The sequence below is a fragment of the Bombina bombina genome, chromosome 1 (assembly GCF_027579735.1).
Source record: "Bombina bombina isolate aBomBom1 chromosome 1, aBomBom1.pri, whole genome shotgun sequence".
NCBI lineage: Eukaryota > Metazoa > Chordata > Amphibia > Anura > Bombinatoridae > Bombina > Bombina bombina.
Genome location: NC_069499.1, coordinates 1027138028 through 1027154700, shown reverse-complemented (window position 1 = coordinate 1027154700; position 16673 = coordinate 1027138028). Strand labels below are relative to the sequence as shown.

At 35.4% G+C, this 16673-nt stretch overlaps 1 protein-coding gene across 1 annotated transcript in view; it reads left to right on the top strand.

The window, feature by feature from the left end:
* The window catches only part of LOC128662660 (BPI fold-containing family B member 6-like), a 131169-nt gene that overhangs the window by 56477 nt on the left and 58019 nt on the right, over positions 1 to 16673 (top strand). Inside the window, exon 5 of the mRNA XM_053716533.1 lies at positions 3425 to 3529. Coding sequence (XP_053572508.1) covers positions 3425 to 3529 — 105 coding nt within the window. The remainder of the gene's footprint in view (positions 1 to 3424; positions 3530 to 16673) is intronic.

The following is a 16673-nucleotide window of genomic DNA, read 5'->3' as shown; positions in this document are numbered from 1 at the left end:
AAGTTACAAAAAATAAAAAAAATATTTACAAACATAAGAAAAATATTACAACAATTTTAAACTAATTACACCTACTCTAAGCCCCCTAATAAAATAACAAAGACCCCCAAAATAACAAAATGCCCTACCCTATTCTAAATTACTACATTTCAAAGCTCTTTTACATTACCAGCCCTGAACAGGGCCCTTTGCGGGGCATGCCCCAAGAAATTCAGCTCTTTTGTCTGTAAAAAAAAACATACAATACCCACCCCCAACATTACAACCCACCACCCACATACCCCTAATCTAACCCAAACCCCCCTTAAATAAACCTAACACTAAGCCCCTGAAGATCTTCCTACCTTGTCTTCACCCTACCAGGTTCACCGATCCGTCCTGAAGAGCTCCTCCGATGTCCTGATCCAAGCCCAAGCGGGGGGCTGAAGAGGTCCATGATCCGGCTGAAGTCTTCATCCAAGCGGGAGCTGAAGAGGTCCATGATCCGGCTGAAGTCTTCATCCAAGCGGGAGCTGAAGAGGTCCATGATCCGGATGAAGTCTTCTATCAACGGCATCTTCAATCTTCTTTCTTCTGGATCCATCTTGCAGACCTCCGACGCGGAACATCCTCTTCTCCCAATGCCTACTAGCCGAATGACGGCTTTAAGGGACGTCATCTAAGATGGCGTCCCTCGAATTCCGATTGGCTGATAGGATTCTATCAGCCAATCGGAATTAAGGTAGGAATATTCTGAATGGCTGATGGAATCAGCCAATCAGAATCAAGTTCAATCCGATTGGCTGATTCGATCGGCCAATCAGATTGAGCTCGCATTCTATTGGCTGTTCCGATCAGCCAATAGAATGCAAGCTCAATCTGATTGGCTGATTGGATCAGCCAATCGGATTGATCTTGATTCTGATTGGCTGATTCCATCAGCCAATCAGAATATTCCTACCTTAATTCCGATTGGCTGATAGAATCCTATCAGCCAATCGGAATTCGAGGGACGCCATCTTGGATGACGTCCCTTAAAGGAACCGTCATTCGGCTAGTAGGCGTCGGGAGAAGAGGATGTTCCGCGTCGGAGGTCTGCAAGATGGATCCGGAAGAAAGAAGATTGAAGATGCCGTTGATAAAAGACTTCATCGGGATCATGGACCTCTTCAGCTCCCGCTTGGATGAAGACTTCAGCCGGATCATGGACCTCTTCAGCTCCCGCTTGGATGAAGACTTCAGCCGGATCATGGACCTCTTCAGCCCCCCGCTTGGGCTTGGATCAGGACATCGGAGGAGCTCTTCAGGACGGATCGGTGAACCTGGTAGGGTGAAGACAAGGTAGGAAGATCTTCAGGGGCTTAGTGTTAGGTTTATTTAAGGGGGGTTTGGGTTAGATTAGGGGTATGTGGGTGGTGGGTTGTAATGTTGGGGGGGTATTGTATGTTTTTTTTTACAGGCAAAAGAGCTGAATTTCTTGGGGCATGCCCCGCAAAGGGCCCTGTTCAGGGCTGGTAAGGTAAAAGCTTTGAAATGTAGTAATTTAGAATAGGGTAGGGCATTTTGTTATTTTGGGGGTCTTTGTTATTTTATTAGGGGGCTTAGAGTAGGTGTAATTAGTTTAAAATTGTTGTAATATTTTTCTTATGTTTGTAAATATTTTTTTATTTTTTGTAACTTAGTTCTTTTTTATTTTTTGTACTTTAGTTAGTTTATTTCATTGTAGTTATTTGTAGGAATTGTAATTAATTTATTTATTGATAGTGTAGTGTTAGGTTTAATTGTAGGTAATTGTAGGTATTTTATTTAATTAATTTAATGATAGTATAGTGTTAGGTTTAATTGTAACTTAGGTTAGGATTTATTTTACAGGTAATTTTGTTATTATTTTAACTAGGTAACTATTAAATAGTTCTTAACTATTTAATAGCTATTGTACCTGGTTAAAATAATTACAAAGTTGCCTGTAAAATAAATATTAATCCTAAAATAGCTACAATGTAATTATAATTTATATTGTAGCTATATTAGGATTTATTTTACAGGTAAGTATTTAGCTTTAAATAGGAATAATTTATTTAATAAGAGTTAATTAATTTCGTTAGATTAAAATTATATTTAATTTAGGGGGGTGTTAGTGTTAGGGTTAGATTTAGCTTTAGGGGTTAATACATTTATTATAGTAGCGGTGAGCTCCGGTCGGCAGATTAGGGGTTAATGTTTGAAGTTAGGTGTCGGCGATGTTAGGGAGGGCAGATTAGGGGTTAATACTATTTATTATAGGGTTAGTGATGCGGATTAGGGGTTAATAACTTTATAATAGTATCGGTGCGGTCCGCTCGGCAGATTAGGGGTTAATAAGTGTAGGCAGGTAGAGGCGACATTGTGGGGGGCAGATTAGGGGTTAATAAATATAATATAGGGGTCGGCGGTGTTAGGGGCAGCAGATTAGGGGTATATAGCTATAATGTAGGTGGCAGCGCTTTGCGGTCGGCAGATTAGGGGTTAATTATTGTAGGTAGCTGGCGGCGACGTTGTGGGGGGCAGGTTAGGGGTTAATAAATATAATACAGGGGTCGGCGGTGTTAGGGGCAGCAGATTAGGGGTACATAAGTATAACGTAGGTGGCGGTCGGCAGATTAGGGGTTAAAAAAAATGATTCGAGTGGCAGCGATGTGGGGGGGCCTCAGTTTAGGGGTACATAGGTAGTTTATGGGTGTTAGTGTACTTTAGAGTACAGTAGTTAAGAGCTTTATGAACCGGCGTTAGCCCAGAAAGCTCTTAACTACTGACTTTTTTCCTGCGGCTGGAGTTTTGTCGTTAGATGTCTAACGCTCACTTCAGCCACGACTCTAAATAACGGAGTTAGAAAGATCCCATTGAAAAAATAGGATACGCAATTGACGTAAGGGGATCTGCGGTATGGAAAAATCGTGGCTGAAAAGTGAGCGTTAGACCCTATTTTGAGTGACTCCAAATACCGGAGTTAGCCTAAAACCAGCGTTAGGAGCCTCTAACGCTGGTTTTCACGGCTAACGCCAAACTCCAAATCTAGGCCTATGAAATCTCATGAGAGTTAAGTCAAATTTCATGAGATCACAGTAAGAGTTCATGACCTCAGCACTGCTGATGCTGATTGGCTGTTCATTTCTTCATTTTTTTTAAAATTTTTTTACCTGCAGCTGGGAGCAGCTGAGTATAACTTTTTACACAGAACTTACACTGCTGAGCTGAGGTGATTGTGAGGTAAAATATCTTCATTTTTTACATAGAGATGTTCAGGTGATATTTTCCTGTTAGCTTTTTACAGTTGTACTGCATCAGTTTCAAGTGATTTAGCATATGAGTATTATGTCCCTTTAAACTATTATTTTATAATGTTTGTAAACTTTGTATATATTTTAGTGTATACATGTTCTTCATTGTTTTCCCCATTGTTTCACAGAATTAAGGTGGATGACCTAAAATTCACAGAAATCTCTCTGGATATTGTACCTGGTGCTGGCATTAAGATGTCAGTAACAAACAAGATTGCATTAAGTGGAAAAAGGTGAGGAGTATACATTGTAGCATTAAACAAACATTAGCAAAGATCCTAGCTAGAGATGGGTAAGTACATGGTCAGACAACAGGTCCCCATTTATAAAGCTGCCTAAATAGCCGGGGGTCATTTTGTGCGATCGCTGCTTCTTAACATGTTTGCAGCTTCCGAAGTTGCGAACCTCAGACAGCCCAGCTTGTTCATCCAGGATGACTGACAAACCCTGCTCAAGCGCAATTGTTGCGTTTGAGCAGGGGACGGGGTTGCACACACTAATCTGGAGGCCTTAAATGCATGAGGTCAGGTTCTTCTGATGCAAGCATTGTCTCCACAGATCTTTTAAAATGTGGGTCACTGAGTGCCACCATGTTGAAATATATCTTTCACTGCATTCCAGTGAGGACCTATTTGATCATGTGCAGCAACTCTTCTTCAGATACATGTAGCAACCTAGATTTGATAATGGGCCGCACCTATGATTTAAGGGAGATGCATGAAATGTATTTAGTGTCACTTTAAACAGAGCCAAAACCCAAAGCAATTAAGCCTAACAGCAGTTGACCATGTTTTCACCCCCCCCCCCCCGAATTCCTCTTACCATAAATGACCTGACTTACCTTCAAACTATAACTAAAAGAAAACTCCTCTTAACACTATAAAGAACTGCCACCTCTGTACTTCATAACAATAAAAGGAGTGGAGACACTTGCATCAGGTATTCACACTGCTACTCCCATAGATAACTGAGTTTAAATTTTTTAGGTTGTACAGCACAGGATACCCAGTTGTTTTTAATAACTACCAGGGGATACAGCAAAAGTATACATAAGCCTGTACGGGCAATATATAACAGATTGATGGATCTTTTTATTTGCTATAAATCTGGTAGTGGGGATTCTGGTGACATAGATTTCAAATTTTATCACATACTGTAGCTTTTTTTAAAGTCCCTTTCCCCAGATACACATTTTGTCTCTTATTCTAGGTGTTATTCTAGGTTTTATAGACACTCCCATATAGCCTTTAACTGGCATTTGACTGGCATATCAAAGATTACAAAAGAGGTGGCAGCAAACAAATTTATTTAGCCAATAGGATGAGAGCTACTGAAATTCTATTGGCTGATTTGAACAGCCAATAGAATTTCAGAAGCTTTCATCCAGTTGGCTGTTTTGAACAGCCAGTAGGATTTCAGTAGCTCTCATCCTATTGGCTGATTTGAATTTCCAAAATCAAATCAGCCAATAGAAATGCAAGGGACATCATTTTGAATTGCGTACCTTGCATTGAAGATTCAGTATACAGCGGCGACCGTATGAAGAGGATGTCTTCAAGATTGAGACAGAGGTCAGAAGGTGGCGCTATAGAGTTTCAAAGGTATTATGAAGTGTTACAATGTATCTCATAAGCAACTAAAAATGGCAATAAATCGTTATGCCTATATAGTGTTTAAAATGTAATTTATTTGCTATTAAACTAATACATGTCATAAAATGTAAAAAATTAAATCTATCAATTCATAAATCTATCGACACCAGTGTCAGGAACAATTCATTGATAAAAAATCTTTAAATATATAGAAATGAAAATAAAAGACCTTTGGTCATATAGGTATTAAATTGTGCAATTGATATATCATACAACATAATATCACAACAGTTATATACACAAAACTTTTTTGTGCAGTGTAAAACAATGATGTACAAAAGAGATCACTGGTGAGTCACTTGCAGATTCGTTATCCAGGAAAAAACAATAGTCTTAAACCTTGAGTTAATTCGCTGATTCGTTATTATGTGAACATAGCCAAATGCTTGATTACAAAAAAATTATGTTTCTCAAAATGTTCTTATAGGCTTTTCTTGTTATTACTTATATTCACAGTCTTTCTGATAATCAGATACTGCCTTGTTAATTTAGGCTGTGATGCGAAAAAGCAATGTTATCCGTGATATAGCTCACCTTTGAGTGTCAGGTGCGGACGGAGGACACAGACAAGTCCCTCCTTTACCCTTTGGCTGTGGATGTCTTCAGTAGTTTTTAGCAAGCTCCACAACGGCTAACCCCTCGGGACCAAACAATCCTGGGGTTCCGTTTTGCTTGCTATGTTGGAAGATAACAGTTAGCAGTGCTCGTTTAGTGAAAATCTGTAAAGTTGCAGCTCAAGCGTTCTTTACTGGTATGTTACGCCTTGCAGGGAGCTGGGGGTGTGCACACACCTTCACGTACAGTCAAGTCAGGTGATCTACGCGTTTCGGCTAGATGCCTTTGTCAGGAAACCTGACTCCATTTGGATCCTCTCATTTATTCACTACGCTTATTAACCCTTTGTTGCATTTGGCTAGTTTTCATTTGATTTGTTCCTTTTCGTTTAGTTCATCAAGTTGATTTTTCAAATTAATTTTCTTAGACCAATATATTTATAATTATTTAATCTCTTTTGAATAAAAATAGAACGTATATTTGAAATAATACAATTCATTCATAAATACATAAATACATAGATAAAGTGCTCCTAAAATCTTATATTGCATTTCAGTCGTTTGTTATTTATCCTTTCGTTAAATAATAATATTCATCTTATCTATAGGGACACCACAAATGTTTCTTTGACTACAAAATATTTTGTGAATAGGGTAATGTAGGTTATTTTTATTCGTTAATGTGTGAAATCTGAAGATAAATCATTGAGAGGATGTTATTATAATTTATTTATATTTTCATTAGACAAAGATTACTACAATTTCTTACATTTTTGTATTTGTATAAAAACTAGATTTTTAAGATTTGATTAAGATCAAGTTCTGAATTGAAGCCATGGGGATGTAATGTCTTAAAGCTATAAATTAATTCTACTTCAGCCTTTAGGAGTGTTTTTTCAATATTTCCTCCTCTGGAATCTTTATAGATTTTCTTTATACCTCAAAACAGTAATGCTTTTGTGTCTTTATAATGGTGTTCTTTAAAATGTTTGTACAAGGCTGTATTGTCTGTACCATGTTCTATACAGAGTAGATGTTCTCTGATTCTAGTTTTTATTAGTCTACTAGTTTGTCCAAAATACTGCAAATTACATTTGCATTGTATTAAATAGATGACATTTTTGTCTGAACTCCTAATGATGCTATTAATATCATAATTTTTCCCTGTGTTTGTTGATATTATCTGTTGTTTTTTGGTACTGCAACTACATGACTTGCAGTTTATACAGGGAAAGAAGCCTTTTAATTTCCTCCCATTTAGATCTTGTTCACACTTTGTTTCTTTATTTCTATTTTTGAATTCACTGGGTGCCAATATGCTTTTTAAGTTTCTTGCTTTTTTGAAAATTATTTCTGGTCTCTTATTGATTTTTTGACCTAATATTGGGTCTTCCTTTAATAGATGCCAGTGTTTAGAAATAATCTGTCTGATGTAAGGGTGTTGTGTACTAAAGTTTGTTATAAAGGGAACATTAATCATGTCACTATTTTTATGTCCTCCTTTACTTTCATTCTTATTTTATTCTTATTTCTATTTTCTATCAGTAATTCTTTCCTATCTAGCTCTCTTACTAACGCCCTAGATTCTTGTATCCTTTTTTCATTGTAACCTTTTTCTGTAAATTTATTAGAGAGTCTTTTAGACTGTATGTCATAGTCTTCAATATTACAACAATTTCTTTTGACCCTTAGGAACTGGCCTTTGGGATGTTATTTTTCCACTTTTATAATGACAGCTTTGATTATGGACATAATTATTTGAATCTACTTTTTTGAAGTGTGTTTTTGTGGAAACCACATTGTTATCTATCATGACTTCTATATCAAGGGAATTTATTCTTGATGTAATATATTCGTGGGTGAAGGATAAGCCGAGTATGTTCTCATTTAAATCTTTTCAAAAACATATCCAATAAATCTAGGTCACCCTTCCACACTATAAACATATCGTCTATAAATCTCCTATACAGCACGAGATTTGCAACCCAGGGGGATTTTTTGTAGAATTTCTGCTTCAAAATATCCCATGCATAAGTTGGCGTAACTGGGTGCAAATCTCGTGCCCATAGCAGTTCCTTTTATCTGTAAATAAAATTTGTCATTAAATGAAAAAGAATTGTTTTTCAAATAAATTCTATACTATCTAAAATGAATCTTTTTTGAGTATTTGACATAATTAATAATAAATAATTGTCCATTTTAAGGAAATATTCAATGGCTGTTAATCCTAATGTATGATTAATATTTGTATATAGTGAGCATACATCGCATGTTACTAGGCAGTTATTATCTTGCCATTCTATGTTCTCAAGGGTATTTAGAAAATGTGTGGTATCTTTTAAATAAGCTGCAAGATTAACTACATAATTTTGAAGGTAGTGATCTACATATTGAGACAGATTTTGGGTTAATGATTCTATACCAGAAATAATTGGTCTTCCCGGTGGTAATTCTGTGTTTTTATGGATTTTCAGTAGGAAATAGAATATTGGAATTCTTGGGTTATCAATTTTTAAGAATTTATATTCAGATTCATTAATTATACCTACTTCCTTAGCATCATTTAGAAGTTTATATATGTAGTTGAATCTTGTAGTAATCTATTTGCTTCATATATATAGTAATCTGCATCCATGATTACTATTCCTCCACTTTTGTCCACTTGTTTAATGGTAATAGTGTTATCCATTTTAAGTTTTTGTAAGATTAAATTCTCCTCTTTAGTTAAATTCCAGTTAATTTTACCAGACAGATCACATTTTTCTAAGTCTTCTTTAATTTTTCAAAAGTTGAAATAAACAGATCTTTTTCCTCTGTTGGGTAAAATGTAGATTTTGATTTTAATTCTGAATGGATAAATTCATTTCTGTTATTTATATTACTCTCAATTTAATTTGTTATAAAATATTTTTTAATTGTCAATTTTCTTATGAATTAATTGATATTTATTAGGGTTTCGAATTTGTTCATTTTACAGGAAGGGGCAAAGTTTAGACCTTTACTTAGGATTACTTTTTCTTTGTCATTTAAATCCCTTTTACTTATATTGAAAATTCCCTCTGTATTTATTATATTTATCTTGTTTTTGTCCTGGCTTTTTTTGGTTCTTCCTCCTCTAGACCCTCTACTGGTCTTTTCCTTTTTACGGTTTCGTACCACCCTCTTTATTCCTGGAATGGTTCCTCTCTGGGTCTGCTTTTTTGGGGGGAGCGCTGTTCTAAAAAATTATCTCTAGTAGTATGTGTAGGTTGTGATTCGTTGTGTTCTGTTTCTCTGAGTGGTTCAAATCTGTTTCTGATTGGAAGTTCCCATTCTCTTTTTCCTGCAAGCCTTTCTCTGTGTGATTCATCCAATTCTCTATTGTTATTAAATCTTCTATGTGTATAGTTATTTGTTTCATCAAAATTATGACCTCTCCAATTTTGTTTTTCATAATTAAAATTTCTATTGTAATTTCTATTAGAATTTCTGTTATATTGTCTATCATATCTCATATTGTTATAAGTTCCAAAGGACTCATGCTGATTATATGGTTTGTGTTCAGTTCGATACACTTCTCTCCTATCAGATCTTATGTTACCATTATTTATCCAATTGTAATAGTTAGATCTATTCTGATCTGAATTAAATGTCTCTTGTCTATCCCTTCTATAGTTGGTTTTCGTTATGTTCTGTCTATCAGTACTATGTTTTGAATAAGTCTCATTATATTTGTTACTGTTTTTCTTATCTCTCCCAAATACGCAGTTTATGGGTTTTCTGTTTGTAGTCACTGTATTACTAGTTGTTGGATTTGGGTTCTCTTCTCTAATATCATCCTCACCATTTTTTTCTTTCTCTATTAGACCATAATCCTCACGGTCTCTATCATATTTTTCCATTTGTTATTGATTACTAGTTCTTTAAACCTGGTTAAATTGTTTCCTATCTCTTTATGTTTAGATATACAATCTTCATCTTTTCATATGGTTTTAATATTTCTTTATATGAGTCAATTTTAGTGTTTAATTCATTCAGTGATATCTCTCTTGCTTTAATAATTACTCACATACGATCTATCAAAGCTTTTTCTAATATCCCAAAACATTCTTTTGATAGATCATTATTTAATTCAAAGTTACAATTTATTTTTAATCTAAGTCCTCTTGGTACTATTTTGTTGTCTATATTTTTCTGTATAAATGAAACTTCATTCTTCTGTTTGATTTCTCTTTCTAGAAATTTTTTAAGTATAGAATTTATTTTGAAAAACAATTATTTTTCTTTAATCAATAAATTTTATTTACAGATAAAAGGAACTGCTATGGTCACGAGATTTGCACCTACGCCAACTTATTCATGGGATATTTTGAAGCAGAAATTCTACAAAAATACCCCTGGGTTTCAAATCTCGTGCTCTATAGGAGATTTATAGACAATATGTTTATAGTGTGGAAGGGTGACCTAGATTTATTGGATATGTTTTTGAAAAGATTTAAATGAGAACATACTCGGCTTATCCTTCACCCACGAATATAATACATCAAGAATAAATTTCCTTGATATAGAAGTCATGATAGATAACAATGTGGTTTCCACAAAAACACACTTCAAAAAAGTAGATTCAAATAATTATGTCCATAATCAAAGCTGTCATTATAAATGGTGGAAAAATAACATCCTAAAGGCCAGTTCCTAAGGGTCAAAAGAAATTGTTGGAATATTGAAGACTATAAAATACAGTCTAAAAGATTTACAGACAAAGGTTACAATGAAAAAAGGATACAAGAATTTAACTAAAGAGGAGAATTTAATCTTACAAAAACTTAAAATGGATAACACTATTACCATTAAACAAGCGGACAAAAGTGGAGGAATAGTAATCATGGATGCAGATTACTATATATATGAAGCAAATAGATTACTACAAGATTCAACTACATATATAAACTTCTAAATGATGCTAAGGAAGTAGGTATAATTAATGAATCTGAATATAAATTCTTAAAAATTGATAACCCAAGAATTCCAATATTCTATTTCCTACTGAAAATCCATAAAAACACAGAATTACCACCGGGAAGACCAATTATTTCTGGTATAGAATCATTAACCCAAAATCTGTCTCAATATGTAGATCACTACCTTCAAAATTATGTAGTTAATCTCGCAGCTTATTTAAAAGATACCACACATTTTCTAAATACCCTTGAGAACATAGAATGGCAAGATAATTACTGCCTAGTAACATGCGATGTATGCTCACTATATACAAATATTAATCATACATTAGGATTAACAGCCATTGAATATTTCCTTAAAATGGACAATTATTTATTATTAATTATTTCAAATACTCAAAAAAGATTCATTTTAGATAGTATAGAATTTATTTGAAAAACAATTCTTTTTCATTTAATGACAAATTTTATTTACAGATAAAAGGAACTGCTATGGGCACGAGATTTGCACCCAGTTACGCCAACTTATGCATGTGATATTTTGAAGCAGAAATTCTACAAATAATCCCCCTTGGTTGCAAATCCCGTGCTGTATAGGAGATTTATAGACGATATGTTTATAGTGTGGAAGGGTGACCTAGATTTATTGGATATGTTTTTGAAAAGATTTAAATGAGAACATACTCGGCTTATCCTTCACCCACGAATATATTACATCAAGAATAAATTTCCTTGATATAGAAGTCATGATAGATAACAATGTGGTTTCCACAAAAACACACTTCAAAAAAGTAGATTCAAATAATTATGTCCATAATCAAAGCTGTCATTATAAAAGTGGAAAAATAACATCCCAAAGGCCAGTTCCTAAGGGTCAAAAGAAATTGTTGGAATATTGAAGACTATGACATACAGTCTAAAAGACTCTCTAATAAATTTACAGAAAAAGGATACAATGAAAAAAGGATACAAGAATCTAGGGCGTTAGTAAGAGAGCTAGATAGGAAAGAATTACTGATAGGAAATAGAAATAAGAATAAAATAAGAATGAAAGTAAAGGAGGACATAAAAATAGTGACATGATTAATGTTCCCTTTATAACAAACTTTAGTACACAACACCCTTACATCAGACAGATTATTTCTAAACACTGGCATCTATTAAAGGAAGACCCAATATTAGGTCAAAAAATCAATAAGAGACCAGAAATAATTTTCAAAAAAGCAAGAAACTTAAAAAGCATATTGGCACCCAGTGAATTCAAAAATAGAAATAAAGAAACAAAGTGTGAACAAGATCTAAATGGGAGGAAATTAAAAGGCTTCTTTCCCTGTATAAACTGCAAGTCATGTAGTTGCAGTACCAAAAAACAACAAATAATATCAACAAACACAGGGAAAAGATATGATATTAATAGCATCATTAGGTGTTCAGGCAAAAATGTCATCTATTTAATACAATGCAAATGTAATTTGCAGTGTTTTGGACAAACTAGTAGACTACTAAAAACTAGAATCAGAGAACATCTACTCTGTATAGAACATGGTATAGACAATACAGCCTTGTACAAACATTTTAAAGAACACCATTATAAAGACACAAAAGCATTACTGTTTTGAGGTATAAAGAAAATCTATAAAGATTCCAGAGGAGGAAATATTGAAAAAACACTCCTAAAGGCTGAAGTAGAATTAATTTATAGCGTTAAGACATTACATCCCCATGGCTTAAATTCAGAACTTGATCTTAATCAAATCTTATAAATCTAGTTTTTATACAAATACAAAAATTTAAGAAATTGTAGTAATCTTTGTCTAATGAAAATATAAATAAATTATAATAACATCCTCTTAATGATTTGTCTTCAAAAAAGAGATTTCACACATTAACGAATAAAAATAACCTACATTACCCTATTCACAAAATATTTTGTAGTCAAAGAAACATTTGTGATGTCCCTATAGATAAGATGAATATTATTATTTAATGAAAGGATAAATAACTAAGGACTGAAATGCAATAAAAGATTTTAGGAGCGCTTTATCTATGTATTTATGTATTTATGAATTAATTGTATTATTTCAAATATACATTCTATTTTTATTCAAAAGAGATGAAATAATTATAAATATATTGGTCTAAGAAAATTAATTTGAAATATCAACTTGATGAACTAAGCGAAAAGGAACAAATCAAATGAAAACTAGCCAAATGCAACAAAGGGTTAATAAGCGGAGTGAATAAATGAGAGGTTCCAAATCGAGTCAGGTATCTTGACAAAGGCATCTAGCCGAAATGCGTAGATCACCTGACTTGACTGTAGGTGAAGGTGTGTGCACACCCCCAGCTCCCTGCAAGGCGTAACATACCGGTAAAGAACGCTTGAGCTGCAACTTTACAGATCTTCGCTAAACGAGCACTGCTGACTGTTATCTTCCAGCATAGCAAGCAAAACGGAACCCCAGGATTGTTTGGTCCCGAGGGGTTAGCCGTTGTGGAGCTTGCTAAAAACTACTGAAGACATCCACAGCCAAAGGGTAAAGGAGGGACTTGTCTGTGTCCTCCGTCCGCACCTGACACTCAAAGGTGAGGTGTATCACGGATAACATTGCTTTTTCGCATCACAGCCTAAATTAACAAGGCAATATCTGATTATCAGAAAGACTGTGAATATAAGTAATATCAAGAAAAGCCTATAAGAACATTTTGAGAAACATAATTTTTTGTAATCAAGCATTTGGCTATGTTCACATAATAACGAATCAGCGAGTTAACTCAAGGGTAAAGACTATTGTTTTTTCCTGGATAACGAATCTGCAAGTGACTCACCAGTGATCTCTTTTGTACATCATTGTTTTACACTGCACGAAAAAGTTTTGTGTATATAACTGTTGTGATATTATGTTGTATGATATATCAATTGCACAATTTAATACCAATATGACCAAAGGTCTTTTATTTTCATTTCTATATATTTAAAGATTTTTTATCAATGAATTGTTCCTGACACTGGTGTCGATAGATTTATGAATTGATAGATTTAATTTTTTACATTTTATGACATGTATTAGTTTAATAGCAAATAAATTACATTTTATGACATGTATTAGTTTAATAGCAAATAAATTACATTTTATGACATGTATTAGTTTAATAGCAAATAAATTACATTTTAAACACTATGGCCTAGATTTAGAGTTCGGCGGTAAAAGGGCTGTTAACGCTCCGCGGGTTTTTTTCTGGCCGCACCATAAATTTAACTCTGGTATCGAGAGTTCAAACAAATGCTGCGTTAGGCTCCAAAAAAGGAGCGTAGAGCATTTTTACCGCAAATGCAACTCTCGATACCAGAGTTGCTTACGGACGCGGCCGGCATCAAAAACGTGCTCGTGCACGATTCTCCCATAGGAAACAATGGGGCTGTTTGAGCTGAAAAAAAACCTAACACCTGCAAAAAAGCAGCGTTCAGCTCCTAACGCAGCCCCATTGTTTCCTATGGGGAAACACTTCCTACGTCTGCACCTAACACTCTAGCATGTACCCCGAGTCTAAACACCTCTAACCTTACACTTATTAACCCCTAATCTGCCGCCCCCGCTATCGCTGACCCCTGCATTACACTTTTAACCCCTAATCTGCCGCTCCGTAAACCGCCGCCACCTACGTTATCCCTATGTACCCCTAATCTGCTGCCCCTAACACCGCCGACCCCTGTATTATATCTATTAACCCCTAACTTGCCCCCCACAACGTCGCCGCAAGCTACTTAAAATAATTAACCCCTAATCTTCCGACCGCAAATCGCCGCCACCTACGTTATCCCTATGTACCCCTAATCTGCTACCCCTAACACCGCCGACCCCTATATTATATTTATTAACCCCTAATCTGCCCCCCACAACGTCGCCGACACCTACCTACACTTATTAACCCCTAATCTGCCGAGCGGACCTGAGCGCTACTATAATAAAGTTATTAACCCCTAATCCGCCTCACTAACCCTATCATAAATAGTATTAACCCCTAATCTGCCCTCCCTAACATCGCCGACACCTAACTTCAATTATTAACCCCTAATCTGCCGACCGGAGCTCACCGCTATTCTAATAAATGTATTAACCCCTAAAGCTAAGTCTAACCCTAACACTAACACCCCCCTAACTTAAATATAATTTTTATCTAACGAAATAAATTAACTCTTATTAAATAAATAATTCCTATTTAAAGCTAAATACTTACCTGTAAAATACATCCTAATATAGCTACAATATAAATTATAATTATATTATAGCTATTTTAGGATTAATATTTATTTTACAGGCAACTTTGTAATTATTTTAACCAGGTACAATAGCTATTAAATAGTTAAGAACTATTTAATAGTTACCTAGTTAAAATAATTACAAATTTACCTGTAAAATAAATCCTAACCTAAGATATAATTAAACCTAACACTACCCTATCAATAAAATAATTAAATAAACTACCTACAATTACCTACAATTAACCTAACACTACACTATCAATAAATTAATTAAATACAATTGCTACAAATAAATAAAATTAAATAAACTATCTAAAGTACAAAAAATAAAAAAGAACTAAGTTACAGAAAATAATAAAATATTTACAAACATAAGAAAAATATTACAACAATTTTAAACTAATTACACCTACTCTAAGCCCCCTAATAAAATAACAAAGCCCCCCAAAATAAAAAATTCCCTACCCTATTCTAAAATACAAATATTACAAGCTCTTTTACCTTACCAGCCCTGAACAGGGCCCTTTGCGGGGCATGCCCCAAGAATTTCAGCTCTTTTGCCTGTAAAAAAAAACATACTATACCCCCCCCCAACATTACAACCCACCACCCACATACCCCTAATCTAACCCAAACCCCCCTTAAATAAACCTAACACTACCCCCCTGATGATCTTCCTACCTTGTCTTCACCATGCCAGGTTCACCGATCCGTCCTGGCTCCAAGATCTTCATCCACCCCAAGCGGGGGCTAGACATCCACTGAAGAAGTCCAGAAGAGGGTCCAAAGTCTTCCTCCTATCCGGCAAGAAGAGGACATCCGGACCGGCAAACATCTTCTCCAAGCGGCATCTTCTATCTTCTTCCATCCGATGACGACCGGCTCCATCTTGAAGACGTCCAGCGCGGATCCATCCTCTTCTTCCGACGACTAGACGACGAATGACGGTTCCTTTAAGGGACGTCATCCAAGATGGCGTCCCTCGAATTCCGATTGGCTGATAGGATTCTATCAGCCAATCGGAATTAAGGTAGGAATTTTCTGATTGGCTGATGGAATCAGCCAATCAGAATATAGTTCAATCCGATTGGCTGATCCAATCAGCCAATCAGATTGAGCTCGCATTCTATTGGCTGTTCCGATCAGCCAATAGAATGCGAGCTCAATCTGATTGGCTGATTGGATCAGCCAATCGGATTGAACTATATTCTGATTGGCTGATTCCATCAGCCAATCAGAAAATTCCTACCTTAATTCCGATTGGCTGATAGAATCCTATCAGCCAATCGGAATTCGAGGGACGCCATCTTGGATGACGTCCCTTAAAGGAACCGTCATTCGTCGTCTAGTCGTCGGAAGAAGAGGATGGATCCGCGCTGGACGTCTTCAAGATGGAGCCGGTCGTCATCGGATGGAAGAAGATAGAAGATGCCGCTTGGAGAAGATGTTTGCCGGTCCGGATGTCCTCTTCTTGCCGGATAGGAGGAAGACTTTGGACCCTCTTCTGGACTTCTTCAGTGGATGTCTAGCCCCCGCTTGGGGTGGATGAAGATCTTGGAGCCAGGACGGATCGGTGAACCTGGCATGGTGAAGACAAGGTAGGAAGATCATCAGGGGGGTAGTGTTAGGTTTATTTAAGGGGGGTTTGGGTTAGATTAGGGGTATGTGGGTGGTGGGTTGTAATGTTGGGGGGGGGGTATTGTATGTTTTTTTTTACAGGCAAAAGAGCTGAAATTCTTGGGGCATGCCCCGCAAAGGGCCCTGTTCAGGGCTGGTAAGGTAAAAGAGCTTGTAATATTTGTATTTTAGAATAGGGTAGGGAATTTTTTATTTTGGGGGGCTTTGTTATTTTATTAGGGGGCTTAGAGTAGGTGTAATTAGTTTAAAATTGTTGTAATATTTTTCTTATGTTTGTAAATATTTTATTATTTTCTGTAACTTAGTTCTTTTTTATTTTTTGTACTTTA